The 22,742-nt window shown below is 38.7% G+C and overlaps 1 protein-coding gene across 11 annotated transcripts in view; it reads left to right on the forward strand.

Moving 5' to 3' along the window:
- Positions 1-22,742, forward strand: part of SLC37A1 (solute carrier family 37 member 1) — a 39,802-nt gene that overhangs the window by 3,598 nt on the left and 13,462 nt on the right. For 6 of the 11 annotated variants that reach the window (XR_003924287.2, XM_030020311.2, XM_030020304.2 and 3 more), the window contains 10 exons: positions 1,050-1,332; positions 3,085-3,166; positions 3,966-4,092; positions 5,975-6,053; positions 7,487-7,622; positions 9,140-9,216; positions 11,019-11,185; positions 11,922-11,959; positions 17,542-17,625; positions 21,262-21,393. Coding sequence is in view for 10 of the 11 variants with exons in the window: in XM_030020311.2 (XP_029876171.1) it covers positions 1,277-1,332; positions 3,085-3,166; positions 3,966-4,092; positions 5,975-6,053; positions 7,487-7,622; positions 9,140-9,216; positions 11,019-11,185; positions 11,922-11,959; positions 17,542-17,625; positions 21,262-21,393 (978 nt within the window). In the remaining variant the exon portion in view is untranslated. Of the gene's footprint in view, positions 1-338; positions 471-1,049; positions 1,333-3,084; positions 3,167-3,965; positions 4,093-5,974; positions 6,054-7,486; positions 7,623-9,139; positions 9,217-11,018; positions 11,186-11,921; positions 11,960-17,541; positions 17,626-21,261; positions 21,394-22,742 lie in introns of all 11 variants that reach the window. The other 5 variants (XM_041124974.1, XM_041124975.1, XM_041124976.1 and 2 more) reach the window with 5 other exon arrangements.

A 22,742-nucleotide genomic window follows, 5' to 3' on the forward strand; every position in this document is an offset into this window, starting at 1 on the left:
ATCCTACCAGCTTCCCATCAGGAGCGTGGCACTGGCTGGTGCTGGCGTTAAACCCACTAGCTGGGGTACCGGGAGGGTGGGGGTTATGCTGCAGACCCTGGTGTGTTATTTGGCATCCTGGTGGGATGGCTCTGCTGTTAGCACACAGGGAGGCTCTGTTTGTATGCATGAGTTGCAGTGACGGCTTTTGCCTACGTTGCCTTTTGTCATCTTACTCAACAGTTGGCTCAGACTTGCTGTGAAATAAGAGTGCAGCTAGTTCCTGTTGCCGTACCTGTAATAAAGGGTGCTGTGCATCTTTTTCTGTTGAGGGGCTTCGCCCAAATCTGAATAAACAGGAGGAACTCTACAAGATTTTAAACGAAACTGAATTGATGCTGCCACAGTCTCAGTCCTCCCTGTATGGCACATATGCACGTGAGCCTGCCTTCTCCCTTGTGCTGGATAAGCTGGCGTAGGGAGCTCAAGTAGTGAAAAAACTTTTTTTTTTTTCTTTTCCAAGTTTTCTGACGATACGGTGCTCTGTGCAGCACTGATACTGGGACAGGGAAATTGGAAGAGGGAGTGCTGGTCAAGTCTTGGTGGCAGCATTGTTCAGCAGCACCCACTCTCAAGCTGGAGGAATCTCTGTTCTGTGCTGAAAACACTACAGTCATTTTTGAACAAATTTCAACCTCATGAATTTTTCTGATGTGTTAAAATAGATCATTGTAAGATGGGGAATTGCCTATTTGTAGTCTTTCTGGGACAAAAGCAGAGCGTTTGGACATCAGCTGTCTTTGGATCATGTTCTAAGTGCATCTTTCCTTTGTGTCCCCACTGCTTTATACTATGCTGACTTCTTCAAAAGAGATTATACATGATAAAATTCAGAAAAGGCTGTGATTTATGTTGACTTAAAATCCTCCATTACATTTTTGATGTCTAGGAGGTTAGTTATGGTAATTACTTGTCTCTGAAAGAAATAATTGCTGATTCAAATGTTATGATTAGAAAATGTTACAATAACTCGATAAGAATATTTACTTACCAGCTTCTCTTATTTGAAGATCAGCAATTAACAAAGGCAGAGTGAAGAATTTGCCACGTCGTGACTGAAGGTACAAGAAAAAAAACCTACGGGGAGATCAACTCAGCAGCGTATCTTCCACGTTTGTTAACAGCCTACCATCGCACGGCTTTGGGAGGATCTTTGTTATTGTATTCTGAAGAACAGATAACGTTGCCACAAGTACCTAAGTGTGTCACCTAAAACTTGATACCAGCTATAGAGTAGATGGCTCAGCTTCCTCCTGGGATTCGCTTCATCACTTCATTTTCACGAGATCAGTGGTAAGTCTTGAAGTATGCTGGTGATCTTTGTTTTGGACAACATGAGTTTCATACTGTTGCCTTGCTCTGTTTCTGCTTTTTCATTGCTTAATATATACAGCAAGAAAATATAGTCAGTTGTATAATAAATAATGCTGACATTTAAAAGTGAGATACTTTGTTGGGGGAACCCAGACAAGACCCAGACAAGACCCTTACTAGTCAAGTGTGCTAGAGATTAAAGCCTTTTGTCCTTTTCTTTGCAAGGTATGTATTTGAAAGGATAAATTTCAGGTTTTTATTTTCAAACTCTTAGGTGGGACAGGTGCTCGAGGTTAGCTTTCTCTTCTTATGAAGTGTATTTTCTCCCCCATAATTTGATGTGTAATATAGACTTGTAGAATTACAGTTTTAGTTCTTGCTACTATAATATTAAAAAAAAATCAACCCCCCCCCCCCCCCCCCCAAACCAACCAAAGAAACCCAAAACAAAACCAAAACCTCTTTGCTTTAGGAAAACTAATCGTGGAAGTTGGATGGTATCAGTTCTTGTGCTTTCTGAGAGAATACTGAGTCAATTGTGTGTGCATAACAAAAAAATAACAAATGAAAGACCAAGCGCTTCCTATTTGAGCAACTTTTATCACATGCTTTCTCTAGTAGAGCAGCAAGGACAAAGTCATTTCAGTTTTATCACTTGTGAGGATGTTTTCAGTTATGGGGGTGAATAACTCAACTCGTGGGATAACTCACTAGTTTTTTTGATGTCTCTGTGAATATGCCAGATCTATAAAACAACACCCTTGTTATGTAGAAGTTTGAGGCAGAAAATGATTTTTGAAATGTTAATTAAAAATTAGGGACCATAGTAGGCTGTGTGATATCAGGTCTTTGTACATATATATGTACTTTTATTTACAGATGTTAATTTTAAGATCAAGGCTAGAATGAGCCAGTAGATGCGCTCTGATCTCTGTGTATTGTTAAAAGCACCAATCCAGAAAACGTTCTCCTTAAACAACCGAAACTGCTGAAGGTAGAGAATAGAATAGATCAGATTGTTATCTTTCTGTAATGCTTGTAGTGACAGGGAGTTTGAGATACCCTTTTCATTCAGACGAACTGCAGAGAAAGACCCAAGGATGCCAGTGAGGTGAGGTACAAGGGAAAATTCCTTCCCAATCCCAAAGCTGGTTAATTATGTTCATGCGCTCCAGCTGATGGTATACACAGTCAGTGTCAGTCCCCCCATCCATCTCTAGAAATGGCTGATTTCTGTTGTTCCAGAGGAAGGCCAAAGTAAAGCAAAATCCTAAAAGCAGTAAGGAAAGAAAGAAGTAATAACCCACAGTAGCCAAACTGACAATTCACAGAGCCATCATTTATGTCCTAATTGTACCAGAAAACCGGAAGATAGAGTGAAATGTGAAATCTGATTATCAGTACGTTTAATGTTGAACTGCCTTATAACAGCCCCCGAAGGAAGGTTGTAAACAAGGCAGATCAGCTCTGCGGACTCCAGAGCACTGCCACGTTGTCCTGCCTCTACCCATGTGCTACCAAGCTCCCTCCCAAAGCCAGATCAGAGCAGATGTTGTAAAGCAGTGTAACTGCTAGGATGTTTTTTCAGGCTATTGGAGAACATGAAAATAGTTGTCTTTCACTATTCCAAGATTACCAATGACTTGTGTAATATTTTTATGTAACTCAGTGCTAAAAGTAAACCTGAATACAATAATTTTCAAATACTCTTTTTTTTTTTTTATGTTGTAGGTACAGAGCCTTCATTTTTTCTCTCACTTTCTTGTTGTACGCCAGCTTCCATTTATCAAGGAAACCTATTAGTATAGTTAAGGTAAGCAAGGTTGTGTCCTTGTTTAAACATCCTTCTACTCCTGTCAAACACGGAAGTAGTCGTCTTTTTCAGTATTTCCTTTTGTGAAAGGCAGTGTTAAACTTTAACTTGGAATGGTTTAAAAGATGAAAAACTGATAAAGCTAGTACGCAGTGACATTTACTTGATAAACTTTAGTGAAACCACACCTAGAATATTGTGTATAGGTCTAATCTTTGGTCTTAAGACTTGAAACAGCTATGCCTACACCTAATTCATGTGAACGAATCCATTTATAGATACTTCAGAGTTTACAAGTTTACGTTCAAAAGTTTGAGAAAAGTTGCTCATAACCGATGAGTCAAACATGGCAAAATTCGACTGGCATTTACAAGACTGTTGAACATCATAGTTACAGTTTTCTGTACATTTGGGACTCTGTTCCTAGTGAAGCTGGTGGCGAAATATTATCTAATTCTAGGTTTGTTAGTTTAATCTTCGGTCTTTATAGCTTGCCAAACACAGATCAAATCCCCCCAGGGCTGTATTGTATGTAACTGATGAGCAACAATGGGCAAAGCAACTTGATGTTAGTGAGCAATTTTGAAATTCTGCAGTATGAGGAACACCAGTTCACTGTAGCATGTAATAGTGGCTTCACCTAGCAAAATACCAAGCAATTAATAATGGCTAACAATTTTACTGATTTCAGTGGGTTTGACACAGGTTCATATAGAGCTAGAATTGTTAAATTTGTTGCTGAGTGGGTATTAAAAGTCACAAGTGCATTTTCCATTTTCAAATTTCTTTTCTGTATCAGGGAGAGCTGCATAAGCATTGCAGTGCTTCACATGAAGTTGAAGTCAACTCCTACCAAGAATATGCTGCCCAGATTCAGCCTGTCAAAAAGCCATCTAATATATCTCAGTGCGGTTGGGAGCCATTTGGTAAGGGTTGGGTTTTTGGTTTTGTTTTTTTTTCTTTCATAATAATGAGATGATATTCATAATTAGATTATTTGCCTCTTGCTGTTTCTTCTTCATGAGTGGAGGGATTCAGGAGATGTGTATGGGAGGGGTGTTTTGTTTTCCATGTTCTCATTGATTTTTCCAAAGAAAGTTAAGTTGTGACTTATGATGTCTTTCCTACTTAAAGTCACTTAAACAACTGACATTATTTTACCTGTTATAGCTATGAGATGGTTTCAGTAGATCAGTTTTCAGTCAGAAAATGGGATTTGTCTTTAGAATGTCTATTAAGGAAAAAAAGAGTGAAGAATAAAATAAATCGTTATAATTTTCTGCTGTTTTAATTCAAGGTCCAGCAATCATTTAAATGAAATTACTTGGTGTTTATCTAAATTGGAACTTTTCAGAGTCCGTATCTGCCAGAAAGAATGTTTTTCTCCCCATTTTAATGGAGAAAAATGGGGCACTTTGTTGTAGAATAGAGTTGACAACTTACTGAATAGCTTATGAACCTGGCCTTTCACTTAAATAGAAAAAAAAATTTGCCTACTTACAATTAAATTTGAATTTAATAGAGATTTTGAATCATTCCTTGACACTTTTATCACTAACAAGAACATCTGTGAAGTATGGTCCATTCTGTCAATGTGCCAGTCCAGTCTATCTATCCCTCCATTCTAATTATTCTTTAATTAGCAATTAAAAAAAAGTCCTACTCTCTTCAAAGATAATTAAAGATCTGAGCTCTGGGTTTTCTGTGGACAAAATTCTGTGTATTAACTGCCTGCTGCAAGGTAATTGGTCTACTGATTTTATTTAGTCCCACAACTTTCCAAATGTATTGGGATGCAGTTAAACTTGGTTGCTGTTTCTTGTCCCTGGACCAAGGGGAGACTGAGTTTACTTGTCTAAAACACTAGTTAGCTTTCTTAATGGAGACTTCTGAGCTCCAGTGTCCTCCTTTTTCCATGAACACACAGGTTATTGCAAAGCTACCCCCTTGGGATGGCACTCTAGACTTGTTCTTTCAGCTCTGTTTTTCAGGCAACATAGCTGGCAAGCTGGGAGTAACACTGAAAGAAGGAATGCTGTAATAACTGTGACTTTATTTGCAAAGTCAATGGGAATTGTGGCTCCTTGCAAATACACAAAGTGTCTTTCTTGGTATGAGCTCAGGTCTCTTGAGACTAGACTTGGTGTTTCTGTCTGGATGGAGTCCCTCCTGCTCCCTCCATCCCTCCTGCTCCCTCCATCCTGCCTGCAAGTCCCATTTAGTTGTGATTATGGTCATTTGCTGTACAGAGCAGAACCCTGGGGTTTTTTTGAACGAAACTTCTATCTCTGTGCCTTATGAGTAGTTGGAAAATGAAATGCAAAAGGCTTTAACCATTTAAAAAATATATATTAAGCTGATTCCTTAAATGCCTATATGATGATGGATTTTTTTTTTTAGCCATTTTGACTGTTAGGACCTCACACATTTGCAACACATCTTTCCACTTTATTAAAGTCTGTTAAAGTTTGGGTTTTCTTTTGCCTGAGGACCTATAAGAAAAGGGCACCTTGTTAATAACTGATGTTTTTTCTCTTCCAAAATACTGTTTCGAATAAGGTGGAATTAAGAATGGGCCTACCAATATTTTGCTAATATGTTACAGGCAAAAGGGTCAGTTGTAGAGGGTTGGGGTTTTTTTTTTTGTTAAACAAAAAGTTTTGCAAAGTGCATGCTTAAGTCTAAACATGCCTATTGAAAATTAAATGTCTGTGCACATTCACTAACATTTTTCTTGTAATATGTAAAAATGGTTGGGAAGTTATTGGTACATTAAAACTGATAATTTGTTTTGAAAATTATTCTTAGATAAGAACAACTACAAACAGTTACTGGGAGCACTGGATTACTCATTTCTGTGTGCATATGCAATTGGAATGTATTTAAGGTAAACCTCATTCTCTTGGAAACCTGCTTTATCACTTTGTGTTAATTTATGAGGCTGTACTACTTCTGAGATATTGCCCTTTCCTACTGTAATGTTTCTGGTGAAGAGAGTGAAAACTTGGTTGCTGAGTAAAAAAACCACATCATCCTGAGTCCCCGGTGGTATCATACCTGTTGGTATATAGAAAGCTTCTTACTTGCACCCATCCTGACTGCCTTGTGCAGGAATGCTTTCTGACTTGCAGTCTAGCCTGTCTTGCCTTCATATGGAATATGAAGGAATATATGTGTCCTGGTTTCAGCTGGGATAGAGTTAACTGTCTTCCTAGTAGCTGGTACAGTGCTACGTTTTGAGTTCAGTATGTGAAGAATGTTGATAACACTGATGTTTTCAGTTGTTGCTAAGTAGTGTTTAGTCTAAAGTCAAGGATTTTTCAGCTTCTCAAGCCCAGCCAGCGAGAAAGCTGGAGAGGCACAAGAAGTTGGCACAGGACACAGCCAGGGCAGCTGACCTGAACTGGCCAACGGGGTATTCCATACCATGGGACGTCACATCCAGTATAGGAACTGGGGGGAGTGGTGGCGGGGGATCGCCGCTCGGGGACTAGCTAGGTGTTGATCGGCGGGTGGTGAGCAATTGCACTGCGCATCATTTGTACATTCCAATCCTTTCATTATTACTGTTGTCATTTTATTAGTGTTATCATTATTAGTTTCTTCTTTTCTGTTCTATTAAACCATTCTTATCTCAACCCACGAGTTTTACTTCTTTTCCTGATTTTTCTCCCCCATCCCACTGGGTGGGGGGGGAGTGAGTGAGTGGCTGCGTGGTGTTTAGTTGCTGGCTGGTGTTAAACCACGACAATATGCTGGAATATATGTCCGTAAACTTTATCAGTCTCCAGCTTGCACGTATAGACTAAACTGATTGTCCTGGCTTTCTCTATAGTCAAAGGACAGAAGCAGACACCTCCTAACAAAAAATGCCGAACCCATCTTAAAATGTGCAATATTAGCTGCTGTTTGGAGATGCTTCTTTTTATTGACTAAAACCTGAACCTTCATAACTCGAATCGTTAGCAAGGGAGACAAGTCTCACCTTAAATGGCCGGAGTCATGTCCTGCCTTACAGGTCATTTGGAAAATGACTCCTTAAGTAAATGACTTCCAGTGTGTTCCAGGTGAGTATTTCCCTGAAAGATGGTTGTGCAGATGTCAGCACTTGGCAATTAGTGAACATGAAATGTTTGTTGGTTTTTTCTATCAAGTGCTAAACATTGCTCATTTGCTGCTGTGAAGGAAAACAGCAGTTACCAGTAAAGTTTCTCCTCAACAGGAATTAAACAACACAAAATATTCTCTATTTGTGAAGGCTTGGTGCATGATCTAATTTTTAACTATTGCCTTTCTTTTTATTTCCTTCTACATTTCAAGTGGAATAATAGGAGAACGGCTACCTATCCGGTACTATCTGACAGTCGGGATGCTTGCTAGCGGACTCTTCACTGCAATGTTTGGATTGGGTTATTTCTATAATATACATAATCTGTGGTTTTACATAATGGCCCAGGTAGGCACGATGTTATTTACATACTCTGAGTTTCCGTGGTGTTGTTTAATGTTGTATTGGATTTTTTTCAGTTGCAAACAATGATTAGTGGTTGGATGGGAGGATGTAAATGCTGGCATACATTGTCGTTGATGACAGGCAGAAATGATAGTGGGTAGCCCCAGGTTTTATTTTTGAAAAACGTTTTTTTAGTGGAAGAAATCTTTGAAAACAAAGTGTTTCAGTCTGTGTTAAGTCAGTGATCAAATCGTAGCAAGCATAAGTGTGGGAGAGTTTTAAAACAGATGCATTTACTTTTGTCAGTCTGCCAAGACCTGAGTGATGTATCCTGGCTTTCTCTGCAGGAAAATTACGTTTATACTGCTAATGATAAACAGTCTCCCACATTGGTGTGGCTGAGAACAGGCAGCTTCTGTAGCGAGATCCATTGTGTGGGATTTTTCAGAGCACTTGTAGATCTAATCAGGCATCACAAGAATATTTACCATTGACCTAAAATGGAATTTAGATCAGGACCAGGATATGGTTAGCACTTCTGTGTCATTTTGGACAGCTCTGCACCTTGCCCTGCTGCTTTCTTGGTGCTATTGCAGTAGCACTTTCACCGCTGGCACGTTTGCATGGCGTTGTGCAACATGGCATGCAGCAATACTAACTTGGGTACTGCAAGCTTTTATAACCATTTCACCAAGTCATCTGTTTAACCATGTCACTGCCCCAGCGCTCTTGGCTTATGTGGTTTCCAAGACAGGAGCTGGCTCCTTTAGGGTTAATCTAACTATCTCTACCAATGCTGCACTGCCTGAGGTGGTCAGTGAATCCTGTAAGACCAAGGGTGGTCTTGCACCACCAGCCTAATTGGTTTTTGTTGGGTAGAGTGAGGTTGTTCTGTTGCGTGTTCAAATGCTCATTGTATATGTGAATTATTGTATTGTGATCTTTGTGTTAATGTGTAATTCTAGATAGGGAGTTTTTTAGGAGTTCAGTTGGGGTTATGATCTGTGCAACATGGGGGATGAAATAGTTCTTACATCAGCCTCAACATAGTAAGTTTCTCCTCTCAGTTTATTTACAGGTGTCTGTAATTTTAAAGTTAATGTTCAAAGTTACCCAGTCTCCCCTAAAGTCTTCTTTTTTTCTACCTTGTTTGATTGCAAACATGCTTTGCTGTATGTTCAAATTGAGATAAGTATTATGTTGCCGTTGGTGTGAGGAATTTGTTTCTCTGTTCAGTTCAGTGCAACGTGGGTTTTGGTAAGCATGTGATTGAATTACAATCTTCCGTGTTTTAAATCATAAAACAGTTGGAGAGATGTAGGTAGAGGGAAGAATCTCTGCAAAACATTGTAACTTGTTTATTCTTGGAAAAGAATGCTTTCAAAACCCTCCACTAAATTTCTAAATTCAAAGCATTTGTGTAGGCTTCCTTTTCCCAATGCAGCACTCAGCAGGAATTGTGTAGGAACCTGACTTATTATAGGGTATGTTTATTTATTATTATTTTTATATACTTTCAGATAGCTAATGGGTTGGTGCAAACTACGGGCTGGCCAAGTGTCGTTACATGTATTGGCAACTGGTTTGGAAAAGGAAGGTAAATAATACGTAATCCAAAGTTTTGGAAGTACAAATCAATACATTCCGGGCTGTAATATTATAGAAAATTTAAATATCTTTCTTTTGGTTCAGTGTTTTTTGGGATGAAACAAGCAGGTAGATCTTTGAGAGGAGTTTCCTTTGTTATGCCGATTAGTTTATATATCGGTTTGACATACTTTCCCTCATGTCAAAACAGTGTTTTGTGGTAGCTCTTTAGTCTGATGTTTAATTTTTCAGGTGAAATATTTCAGAATTGAATTAAGAATACTTCTTGCAAATATTAACAATCTAAAACCATTTTTAATAAAGACTGTTATTATGCCATTTTAATGTGGAATTTCCCGTGTTTTCATTTGTGTTTCAAAGCAGTTGTCAGGGTGTAACTCTAAAAGTATCTTTTTTTCTAACACACTTACAGAAACTCCAAAATTTAATTAAAAAAAGAAAATAGATATGGCAACTGATTTAACCTTTCTTTTTGTCACTTTCCTTAAATAATCTTTTTTTTTTTCCTCAATCCTGCATATAGATTGCTCATAATGTTTATTTTGTCATACCACACAGGAGTTTTCCATAAATTTTGCAAGAGCTGCATGCTAAATCCATTGGCTCTGATACTGGTTGATGCATGTAGCATATACTAATGCTACTTCAGTGCCATCCATTGTAGTTACATACCATTGAATGAACGTTATTGTCAATCGGTTCAAGAGAAGGACATATGAAAATAAAGCGTATGCTTTTTATATAAAATCACGGGATAGTTAAGAAGATGTAGGCTCAAACTAGTTTTCCATAGTCCCTGCAGCCTTTTTGGTGAATGTTACAAAATGCAGAGAATGATAACTGTCATACAATACTGTATGTATTGGCGAGACTGTGTAAAACAAGATTTTGCTTTGTGCAAAAGCAACACCCTTTACTTTAAGGAGGCCGCATAGTGGACTGGTGGATAGGGCTCTCGCTTGAACGTCAGTGATCTGGTTCTTGTTTTCATTTTGCTACAAATTCGTGAAACATGAGCAGACCTCTTAGATCTTGTATTCAGCCAACAGAAAAGATTAGGTTTAGTTCAAGTTAGGTTGCTCCAGGTAAACTGCTGCTCAGGGCAAGGCAGTCTTCCCATGACTTGCAAGGAAAGAAAAACCTGCTGACTGTCTTGACTTCAGTAGGATTTTTCTGGTTTACATTAGCTCAGCTGAAGCTATTCTACAGCAGCTCTCATCTGGGATTCCCAGGCAGACAGCAGTTTGATGTGTCTGTTAGCTGAGCCTGTGCAGGTGTTATCTTCTATGAGTGCCTAGCAAGTCCAGAATGTGATCAGAAAATACTGAATTTGCTCTACCTATCCTGTACAGATTGTTTTCTTCTGCATGATAAGTCTAATATACCCTGAAAGCATCAGATTATCAGTGCAGTGTGTTTGCAGGAGGACTTTAATTCCCAGAAGCATCAGACTTGGCGTGCCCATGCTACGCAACATCTGCATACTTGTTTTTATCAGAGAAACTCTTATCCAGAAATACGCAAGCCCTAGTGGTGCCTTTGAACGCAGGATGAGTTCTGTCGTGCACAGAGAAGTATTTAGAACACTTCTGTTAATATTTAGGTGCCTTGAAATTGCCAGATGAAAGACTGTAGCATAGAGAAGCAGTCCTTTAAAGAGCAATAGAATTGCAAATATTCACTAACCCCACAGATGAATAGTCATTTTTGATACGCTTTTCTCAAGATAGTAATGCTTATTGTTGGAATAATAAGAAATGTTTGGGTGGTTGTTTTTTTTTTTTAATGCAGGAGAGGTTTGATCATGGGAATCTGGAATTCACACACTTCAGTAGGAAATATCTTGGGATCTTTAATTGCTGCTTATTGGGTGTCTACATGCTGGGGTCTCTCCTTCGTGATGCCTGGTGTTATCATCGCTGTGATGGGGATTGTTTGTTTCCTGTTTCTTATTGAACGTAAGTGCTTTAATGGGACATTAAATTACAGAATTACGGAGGGCTCATTATGGGTGAAGAACACCAGCTGTTTAAGCTAAATGTCCCAGTGCAAAGTATGTTCCTTAAGCTATGCCAATATTTAAAGAACTTCTTCCTAGAACGCTAGATGGAGAAGAACCTGTGTACGTCTAAAGAGTTTGTACACTCAGACTCTGGCATACCTGAGAGAGTAACATTTCAGAATTCAGTACACTTGCCTGTTCAAGTGTATCGTAGCAGAATGTCCCACCTGGCTGCAATGTATATTCTGTGCTACCATTCAACTCATGCCATCCATATTCTGTGCTATGAAATACAGAAGTCAGCTGATAGAGCAAGTTTTGTCACTTTAAATTAGAAATTAAAAAGCTTTGCCCCATCTTATCCCTACATAGACTCAGAGATATTAGTATGAATGCTTATTTTACTGTTACTATCCTATCTCAGGAAGTAGAAAGTTCTGCAGATATAACTAGAATGCTGTAATGAGCTGGACTGCCAGAATAGCACTCGGTGTGGTCATAGGATGGGAAGGGTACCATGGAGCACCCTTTTCTTTTTCTCTAAAGCTACAGTTACACATTTCTACCAGGACTACTTCTGTGTTACCTGTACTGTTGGTTTATTGTTGGTAAATTACACTACTGGTAAGTGTTTTAAGAGATACTCATTATGCTTGTTTTCACTGCTAACTGTGCATGGTATTGTATTTCAGATCCTAAAGATATAAGTTGCTCCTGCACACCATCCAGTGTAAGTGAATGCTTTTTCTATTTTGATTTTTTTGCCTCCTGATACATGTTTATTATGATAGTTCTGGAAATCGGATAATCTGCGTGGCCCTTTTGTGGCAGGCTGTTATAACTGACCCTGTACTTGAGGGAATGATTGGTCTTTTGTGCTTCACTGGTAAACCAGTAGCTTACTTTCAATCAAAGTAATGTGAATCAAGAGGTGAATTAGTTTATTTTAACTAAAGTTTGGAATAGATGATCTTGCTACAGTAAACCAAGTAAAAACTGTTCATCTTTTTTTAATGAACTTTCTTACTTCCCTCCAGTCTTCCCGGGCATCTTCAGAGCATTTTGACCTATCTCCTGCTTTTGCCTTCCTTGCTTAGGCATTGCAGAAAGAGCAAACAGCCCTTTTGCTGACACAGCATCAATGAACCATGCATCTATGGGCCTGGGGATGGAAGGTGGAATGTTCCCTTGGATAGAGGGAAGTACAGTAGGAGCACATGGCTAGGGAAAAGAGGACGCAAGAGATGGATAGGAAGCTGAGGTGAAGAGAGTGGAGCAGTCAATCAGTCTGTGACAGTGAGTTTAGTCATGGTACAATACGGCCTTTATTTAACCAAAACTGACATTAATGAAGAGCTGTGAAAAGGAGAGAGAAATAATCTGTGCTTAGTGGTATGCGTTGCATGACAAATGAATGCTTTACTTTTTGTGGCATCACAGAATAATTTAGGTTGGAAGGGATGGGACCTCTGGACATTGTATGGTCCTACCCTCTGCTCGTAGTAGGTCTAAATTTGACATAGGATCAGATTGCTTAGGGCTTGCCTGTCAGATTTTGAAATCCTCAAGGATGGAGATGCTGTTTATACATAGATGATTTTTTTTTTAAAAATATACAGTGTATTTTTAGAATGCGTTGATCATGTTTTACTGGCGTCAAGGCAGTGGATCTTGCTATTGTATGAGAGCTTATACTTCAAGGGCTTAAATTTTGGCAAGGTAAGGAACTTCACTAAGCTGAAAATATACTATCACACCTACTGTCTGGATCACAAGGGAAAATGTGACTCTCTTGACACAAGAGTTTGAAAATCCAGCATCAGAGATTGACCACTTAAGGCCTTGTTGAAGCAGGATCGAAGCGTGTGTGTGCAAATGTCTAAGCTTTCTTTGGGTTGCTGAACATTGCGTGTATACTTCCTTGTGCCATTGTGGTAGCAAAACTCGTAACGTTTTCAATTGTTTCTAACAGGAAAGCTTTCTCTTTAAGTATTAGTATAAGGTTGTTCAAATACTATTTTGAAAGTAGGTTGGAAGTGGTTAAGCTCTGGTACCAAGATGTTTGGCCAGTGCTTTTGAAACAAAAGTTTGTAAGACATTTTATGTACTCAAATTTAAGTAATGTAGAAAGCCATGTCAATGGAGAAAAGAAGTGCCTTAGAAAGCTTTAGCCACTACGTGAGAAGACAATTCCTTTCTTGCCTCGTGTAGCTCTGACTCAAGAGGAGGGAGGCAATCCAAATAGAACAAGAGAAAAATAAAAAGCAAGGAAAGGGAACAAGAAAGAGAGCATTAGGAAGACCGGCAGTATATAATGTCTCCCATAACAGAATGTCATTTGTAGCCCAGTTTTGTTTAGGAGTGTGTTTGCAGGGTCATCTCTGTTTCATGTTCCATAAGACTTTGGTATGTGTTTGTCTACTGTAACCAAAACCTACAGCAGCGTGTTCTCCAGGCTCTTTCTCCTTTGGCTCCCAGGGACCCGTGGGCAATCAGGTCTGCCACATTTTCAACTAGTTCTTTGGAAGAATAGTAGGGGGAGAGTGGCAAAGAAGGTCTTAAGGTTTCCCATGTGTGAGGGCAAATCAGGGCTCTTGGGGAGAGCGTTGGAGGGAAGGTCCCAAGGGAATCCCACATATGTTTTCCAATGCTAAGGGATTATACATGGAGATTGTTGGCACATGTAGGTATATGTGAACTATAACTTTTAGTTCCGAGTATCGCAGGTAGATTGTACAGGGATGATTGCTGGTTTTTTTTATCACCCCCCCAGTAGTTTCAGATAGATGGCTTTTTACATTTTAAATCCTCTCCTCTTCTTGAATAGTGACTGAAGGCAACTTATCTAGTCTGTGTTCTCTCTTCTTTACCAGTTAATGGGTTCTTTTTCTCCTCATATGAAGTACTCCTGATAAAGCTTCTGAATACTTTTAACAGTCTGTGGAACTCCTATTCTTAGTTTGTTACTGTGAGATAAGGTGTGCTCACAATGCGCTCTGTATTTGTCATTTAATTGCCTTTCAAATGCTCCCGTGAACATTTCAGCTGCTGTTTATAATACCTAGAGCATAATGTTGACAGCATTTGCTGTTAAGCTTCATGGAAGTAAATGTTTGTTGTTTGTTTCAAATACACTTTTACTGGAAATTATAGCTAAAGAGTTCTGCACAGGATGTTGCTCATACGTCTCAAGGAGCTGGTATGGAAAAATTTGACATTCAATCTCTACTTGCTGTGATATTTTTAACAAAAATTTATTATTTTAGGAGCTTTTTTCCCCTTCCATTCACCACGCTTTGCCTCAGTCCCAGAAAAGGGCTAGCATTTCACCTAATCTTCTCTAGGGTACCAGCAAGATCACCGCTGCAGGCACAGTCTCATTGTGTAGGGATGAATTTGACCTTCTGTTTCCCTGGAAACCTTGCTCTCCAGAACAAAAGGCATCACTTCTTCCTTCCCTATTCCACGTATTCACATCTGGAAGTCTTGTAAGAGGTTTATAAAAGTGCTTCCCCGCCTGCCTTGGACGCTTCTCAGATAAAGATTTGCTGTTGTCTTGGGAAGCTGTATGCTATCTGAATTGCTCAAATACCTCTCTTCAGACCTGTGTGGTCTGCAAAGTACAATGGATTCTAAATCCTTAGTGAATAGGGCTCACAGCTTCTCTTCACTGCAGGGAGGGTGGTTTTAGAAGTTAAGGAAATTAATAAGGTAACAATAGAAGTTCAAGAAGACCTCCTACAAGTGCAGATGTGGTAATGACAATGACTGTAAAGAAAACTGATTGCTAACTGAAGGAAGGTTCATGTGGTAAAATAGACTGTGTTATTACTGGGAACAAAAATTCAGCTGTGTTGTACAAGGGGTAGCACTTGCTAGCAGGCATAAAATGCTAGCTGTCCTTTTTTGCTCGGTCATTTCAGTGACAACCTGAACAACCTGTGTATTTTTGCAAATAGTTAGAAATGTTTTTTCTAAGACATTAAAGAAAATACACACTTCCTTTGCTCATAAGGCTGTAGTAGGTCACTTTGGACAGATGTCTTGGTTAGGTGCAGGCAGCTCTGCCAGCTGGGGCCAAAAGCTGAACATCGTTGTGGAAGAATGAGGCCAGTTAAATTTAAGTACAACTAAAATAAATGCTCAACGTGAGGGAAGGACTTAGGGTAGACTTATAGATCAGATTCATCCCTGGTATCACTATCTTGGGTGAATTTGGTCTACTGTTTATTTGCAGCGTGATTGTGAGCCCAGTATTTCTACAGAGTTTGTAGTGGTTAGTAATCTGATTTCATTAAGCTGTCCAGAAGCACAGGTGGAGAGCCAGGCACAGAGCCTTGAATGCATGGTTCTTATTCTTTATTCACCAATTCTTGCTTCATTTGCTTGTATTCACCTTGGCTCTGATTTACGAATCTGAAATTTGTTTCAAGACAAATATTTGAGTACAACAAAGTGCTTTTAAGTGCTAACATTGGAGGCTTAATCTATGAGTTTCCAAAAGGCTGTACTTAGGACAAATGCAAGTGAGAAGTCAGTGTGCTTTGTTAAGCATTGGTGCACTTTCATAATGAAAGTTAAAGAGTAGATTTAACAGCATTTGTGAAATGTGATGATTTAGAACTGTTTTTACTGCTTCTCATCTTCTCTCCCTGTACGTTTTTTTTTTTTTTTTCCTCATAGGTAAACATGTTAGTTGCAGCATGTTCATACAGACCTGTCTTTATGTTCTAGGAACTTTCTTTAACCCGACTTTGCATTTCCAGGAAACTTGGTACTCAAACTCCTGTGGCAAAGTGCTTGTGCATTTAAAAGATACTAGGCTGCAATTTTTATCTTCTGAAGGAGAAAGAAGTCTAAGTATTAAATGTGCAGCCTCTCAGTCTAGTCCTTTTCCCCAGGCATTTCCTCCTTACCACAGTAGATCTTATTTTTGACAGTCAAATGAAAAAGTCTTTCATTCTTTCTCTGCTGAGCTGCTGAATAAAGATGTAGATGACTTGTCTCTAGATAATGGATTTTCTTCCCCAGAGATTACTGTAAATCACTTTTTTGACAAGAGCCTAATTTTCTGTAAGATAAAATTTTAAAAATCTGTTTTATCAGATCCTGGGGGTTTGAGTGTTGTTTGTTTATTTGAGGGAATGCATGCCCAAGACTGCTTGTGCCTCAGCTCTGCATTGAGCAGCAGAAATACTTTAGCTTATCTTCAAAAGGTTTTCACTGCCTTAGAAAGATTTGGTTGATGAATGGCAGTTTGTCTAAAGAATACTGCAATACATATCCTTGTGGTTTTGTTGGGGAAGAATTACCTAGTGAAGAATTACCTAGTGATTCATTTTGAATTAAAATGTTCAGTGAGGATGGGCATTCTTTTTTTATTTGTGATGGTGGGTTTGGGGGGTTTTATTTGGGGCAGGGTTTGGGTTTTTTTGTTTTATTTTGTTTTTTTTAATGTGGCATCCAGAGTGTGATTAGACACTTAAACATCTCGTCCCTGAGGAATGCACAGTGCCTCTTGTGGTCTTAGGTAGGTTGTCCCTACCTGACTGCAAACCTACTTTGAAGCTGTATATTTAATTCAGCAGATGAATCTTAACGTCCCTGGTAAATATTTTTAGACCAAGGCTCTCAGAATGATGTTTTCCAATGAATGCAATTTTGGTGTGAACTGATATACTAATGCACTTATTAATAAGTAAGTATAAAAAGCAAGTCCATCTCGGGCCTAAAATATAGCTTGTTGCTTCAATTTCTGTACTGGGCATGCTGGAGGTGCTTAGACTCTTCATTAACCCTCCTGCCCATAAGAGCACAGTCCATTTCTGGGTTAGAAGAATATAGTAAGCATAAGCTAAAGGGATAAACTTTCATCTTAAAGGGATAGGGAAATGAAGAATCAAGGTTTTACTGAAACAAATCAACTTCTGTAGTTGCTACTAGGATCATCTGCTTAGGAGAAAAAAATAAGTTTGCAATGTCAATGAAAGTTCAGCAGAGGAAAAAGCAGCTAAAGATGTTAAGAATTGTACGACTGTGCTCTGAATTCAGTCTGCTGCTTCGATATAAAAACAGTATGAAGTCAGCCTTCGAGTAAAATTGTGATTGCATTTTATGTACATTGCCATAGGTCTGCATAAGAACTTTAAAACCCCAAAATACACAGTCATTAAAGATGCTCCAGTTGGGGTTATGTTTATGTTACAATGCACAAAGACTTTTGTTGCAGAGACTTGATTAACACTAATATAATCCTTTAAAAAACAAGCAGTGAAAGTATGGGAGTTTTTTGTTTTGTTTTGTTTTTTTCAGAGTTCTAAAACCTTTCTGAATGGCACATCTCGATTCAGAGTGCAGATGCCAATCTTAAATGCTAAGGAAACCAACAAACCTCAGGTAAAATATAACATATTGTTGTAAAATAGTATAGAAGACTTCGTAAAGCTCACATGGAATATTTACAGTAGATTTACTGTTGGTAAAGATTGCTCTTCCTTTTATGATGCTGAAATCTACTTCCATCTTCGTATGCAAATGTAACTTCAGATGAGGAAACTAAGCGTTATCTAAGATACTGCAAACTGAGCTGAATAAGATACCATGCTTACTCTGTTGGTCTTATCTTGTGATCTTCATACAATTCCAGCAAAAGTAATGCACTGCAAAATATTTTAAAGATAGACCATTTGAAATCTTTAAACTACTTATACTGTGTTTGTCCAGTCCTTGCAGTCTTACTTCTCTCCCATTTTAATGTAATAGATGTATATACTTACAAGACTATACATGGAGAATGGAGAGTTCTAAATATGAGCAATTATTCACAGAAATCTTGCTTAAAATCTGTAAGCATAAGTGCTGGTAATTCTCACTAGAAACTGAATTGTGGATTTGCCCATTTGTGAGCAAAAAGACATTTTATCTTGTGATGGACATTAACAGAAAATTTCCATTTGAAATTTTGTATTCGTATTCAGTACACTTGGCACATCACATCTTGAGAGGATAACTTTTTTTTTTTAGCTTCTTTTAGACTTTTACAAGAAAATAGAAACTTCCTGTTCTTTTCATCCTTTGCCTATAGAACAATAATTAGCATTCACAGGGTATAATAATCACCGTTGATGAACATCTTTGCTAAGGAAATGCTTTACTCATAATTTTGATCAGTTCAGCCTAAATCCCCTCTGTACTGAGTTTATTCGTGTTCATTTTGAGCTGCCCAAGAACGGTCTCCAGCCCAGAAACCATTTGGCAATATTATTTCACAACTAGCTGTAAGATAAGGGGAGAAGATGCAAGAGTATCAGCAGGTGTCTTTAGACAAGTTGTGAAGACAGAGCTAAAATATAGTCAGCAAATTAGCAGACAAAGATTTCTCTTCCAACTCTGCTAGTACCTCTACTATCAGCCTGTGCAAAGAGTCTGCATAGCGAGTGGGCAAGGAGGTCGTACCCCTCTCACTGAGCGGTGCTCCCTTGTGAGCAGGACAGAGAGACAGCACAGACAGCAAAGCACGAGGGCACTTGCTGGCAATCCCGTCGATATTCTTCCCTGCCTGCGCTGCTGCCTCCACCCTGCCAGCTGGGTTATATGTTTGTAATATGGAGTCCTAACAAGGTTTATAAAGAGATTAATAAAAAATTAAAAATCCTGTTTTGTCACTGTTTGGGGCCCCCTGATTTTCTGCCAGTGAGAGAAGCTAATCTTATTCCTGTCAAAGCAGAGCTGACCTTTCCTTTTCACAGGGGTTGTGTTACTGTTATAGTGAGCTGATTATTGCAGTCAGCTTTTGTCCCTGTACAAACAACAGATGTTTTGCATTTATGAGCTGGTGTCCTCCAAGCACACTGGAATGGCAGCTTTTACTGATTTTTCATTGACCTCTTCAATTACTGTAAAAAGAAAGCACATATTCAGGACATGCAGTGGTGGAAAGCAGAATGTGTTTTTGGGTGCGTGACCTGAATACCTCTGTGTGTTCCTTACTGCTTATGTCAGGTTGGCCTCTTAAAAATTACACAAAATTGAGGGATAATGAGTCCTTCACCAGAGATCAAGAGTGTGCCATATGCCTAATCGCACTCTGTGACAAGCTGGCAAGACTGAACAGTGTTATTTCTGCCAAGCAGAGATTTATCATTTAGCTATGTGCAGCATAAAAATTCCATATTGTCAATAAAAGTTTCCAGCATGAATTGTTAAATAAGTTATTTGGACCTTGGTCACTTCCAGTCCAATATTAACCCAGTCTTCTTAAATAGGCTTAGATCTACCTGTCTGAGAAACGAGCAGCATTACCTCAGACAATCCTGGTTAAGTTTGCTGTGCAAATTGTGCAAGAGATAGCCACTTAAGACACTATCTAGAAGTGTCTTTCATTGAATCTAGTGGGGAGCTTTACTGCTTAAGTTGTTTTCTTTTTTTCTTTTCATGTTCTTTTCCCCTCACGTGCTCTTTTTTTTTCTCTCTTTTTTAAAAGTGTAATAGCTGATGGTTTGAATTGCTACTGCTAAAATAGTTCCAAGTTTTGAAGTTGCTCCAGGAATTCAGAAGATAAATACTTAGGATGATGATGGAGTGACTCATGTGCCATAACATAGGTTTACAGTGCCACATCAGAGGTCCTGTTTTTCCTGTCTTCTAGTTAACGCTTCATCAGGGTGCAGGGTCTCCTGTAAATCCTACGTCCTATCTACCAATCCTGTACAAACATTTTTGGATGCTGCATGGTAGCTTCTAAAATTATGCTAAGTGTCTGGGCTCAGGTGCCTGGTTGGTTCCCTAGCGTTTTCTCCTAAAAGAAGTTATTTAAAAACAGAATTTATTTAGAATCACTGAGTGTAAAATAGCAGAATTGAATTTGTCCAGCACTTGGTTACTTTTTTTTTCTTTCTTCCGCCATCAGCTTACCAAATATTAATCAGAAAGTTTTTATCTTTGTAATAACTACTGGAAATGGAATAGCCTGCCATTTTATCCTTACTAACCTGCAGCCAAATATATATTTGAGGCTTAATTCTTCATGAAGGCCTTACTCAAATACACAAGAATTAAGAGAAAGAAGACAGTATGTAGAATACCTCCATAGCTAGTAGAAGTACACAGCTAGGTAAGCTTCTCAGCGAGCAGGTAAAAGTAAGGATAGCTATATCCCGTTCTCCTCCTGAGTTGGAAAAGAAGTACTGAGGACTATTTATACCCAAAATATCTTTTTCTATGTGCAGCTGTAAGATGTAAATTTCTAGTTCTATTCTGAGAGTTCACTTCAGTGTGGTGGATGGATAAAAATAACGTTATCCTCATGGCTAGACTGGGATGGCTTGTTCTTGTTGAGTGATAACTTGTTCCACAAGTATTCTTAGCAGCCAGTATTAGAGTAAAATCTTTCCTAGTGCTAGAAAAGAACTCGGAATTCACAATTTAGGTAATATTGGTAAACTCCAGGCTTTTATAATTTGTGGATTGCAATGCTCAAATGAAACAGGTGTGAAAAAATAAGTGATTGCTTAACATAAAGCACTTGGTATCCGTAATTCAGTTGGAAAAATGGCCTGTATTTAAATCGGTGAATAAGATGATGTTACAGAGTCTGAAAAATGTGCTTAATATTTGTACAGAAGGAAGATAATACATGCTTCTATACAGAAATATGTTGTAGTACTTGGTAGATTGTCAGTGTTAATTAGACCACATTTGTGTAGTGGAATAAGGGAAGACTGGAAATTGTTTTGTTCCATTAAACCGTACTCTAATGTGTTTTTTGCAGCTTGAAATTGTGCCACAGTAGAACAGAAACTTGATTCCATAATGGAGTGTATGCATTTGGACATAAACAACCAGACTTGTTTCACCTGATATTCTGTATATACTCTATACTCTCTCTATGTACTCTGTATAAAAGCTGTAACTTTCTGTGATAAACCAGATAAATTTTTTTAAAAAATATTTTGGAATTATTTGATTGCTTGATACATGTTTTGATGCACTGTTCGTTTGTTTTTCATGTGGTGTTGCTGGGGAAAATTGCAGGATCCAGAGATGCAGCATTTGCTTATTGACAGTGAAAATTGCAGTGTGTCACTGAACTCCAGCACTGTGGTCACTGGGGAAGGTAGACATGGGACATCAGCTATCAGCTTCCTTGGGGCCTTGCGAATACCTGTGAGTACATGTGCTATTCTGGCATGTTCCTCTAAGAATTAAGTTTTGCCTCAGAATTCATATTTCCATGAAGTTCTAGAGGGAGTGGTAGATGACATTAACTTTGCATCACAAGCTTTGATTGGCAGCTCTGGTGTACATAGGCTAAATCAGATTCTGGTACACAAGACAAGGTGTACCCCTCTGAGAGTGAAACACTTGTATAGAGTACTCTCTTCCCCAGTAAGCAGATGGCATAAGCTCATTGGTTGTATCTTAGAAACTACAAGCATCTAGGCTCCAGTACCCATATAAACTGGTTTGGGGTTTTTTTCACCTCATTATAACTAATACTAGAACAGCCTATAATGTAAAAGTTTACTGGTCTTAGTTAATGACACATTGGTGTTAAGGATGGAATAGCAGGCTGAGTCTATAAGCACTTCTCTGTATCAGAACTTCCTTCCATGGCTTCCCATTTACACTCCTCAACATTGTTTTTAAAAGCTTTAATTTTAAAATCTCTTTTGTGGTTTATAGTGAGAACTTTCAGACAGCCCAAACATTCAGACTGCTGGTAAAAGGAAAGGAAGTTTCCTTTAGGTCAGGGACTATCATCCTTGATTGTCCTCTTGGCTTAAAGCCTAGCAGCTTTAGTAGGTTGCACAAGTAGAATTAAATGCAAATTGATTTGGACCAGGTGTAAAGGTAGGGGAAGAAATCTCCCACACCAAACCACTGTATTCCTGCATCTTCTCATCCTATCCAGCCTGGTCCTCTGTCTCAACTGTTTTTTCCTGTGGCAAAGTGGAAGTAATGCGTAGAAAAATTGCTGCTGCTGCCACCTGGAATCTCTAACACTGTGGTACTTTTCCTGCCTGTTGTTGGGAAGGGTCACAGCTGGATGTGAAGTAGTGTGAGCTGTGTATGTGTGTTGTCCCTGCTGATAACTGCAGTACTCCATACCAGGGATTTCAGAAATCTGGTTTCAAACAAAAATGTATTAGATGGTGACAGGAATGAAGGTAGGTTTGTTTGGCAGTTTGGTTGCAGCTCTGTGCAGTGAGTATACTTTTCATACACCCAGCAGCAAAGAGGATGGAACAAATGAGTATTTCAGATAGGCCTATACCCTGTCTGTAGTGTGCTCTTACATATACTGATTTGAACTGTGTCATACTGGTTAACTGGCTTTTTGTAAAGAGTTAAATGATAAGGGAGAAATCTTAGGCCCATCTGAAGGAAGGATCTAAAGAATGCAAAAATATGCCAATTTCTCTGGAATACACTCCGAATCTGCTATAATTCTATATAAAAACTCTTTACATGAGGAACGTAAATGATGCAGGTGTCCCAAACAGTATCAAATC

Source organism: Aquila chrysaetos, chromosome 7, assembly GCF_900496995.4.
Source record: "Aquila chrysaetos chrysaetos chromosome 7, bAquChr1.4, whole genome shotgun sequence".
NCBI lineage: Eukaryota > Metazoa > Chordata > Aves > Accipitriformes > Accipitridae > Aquila > Aquila chrysaetos.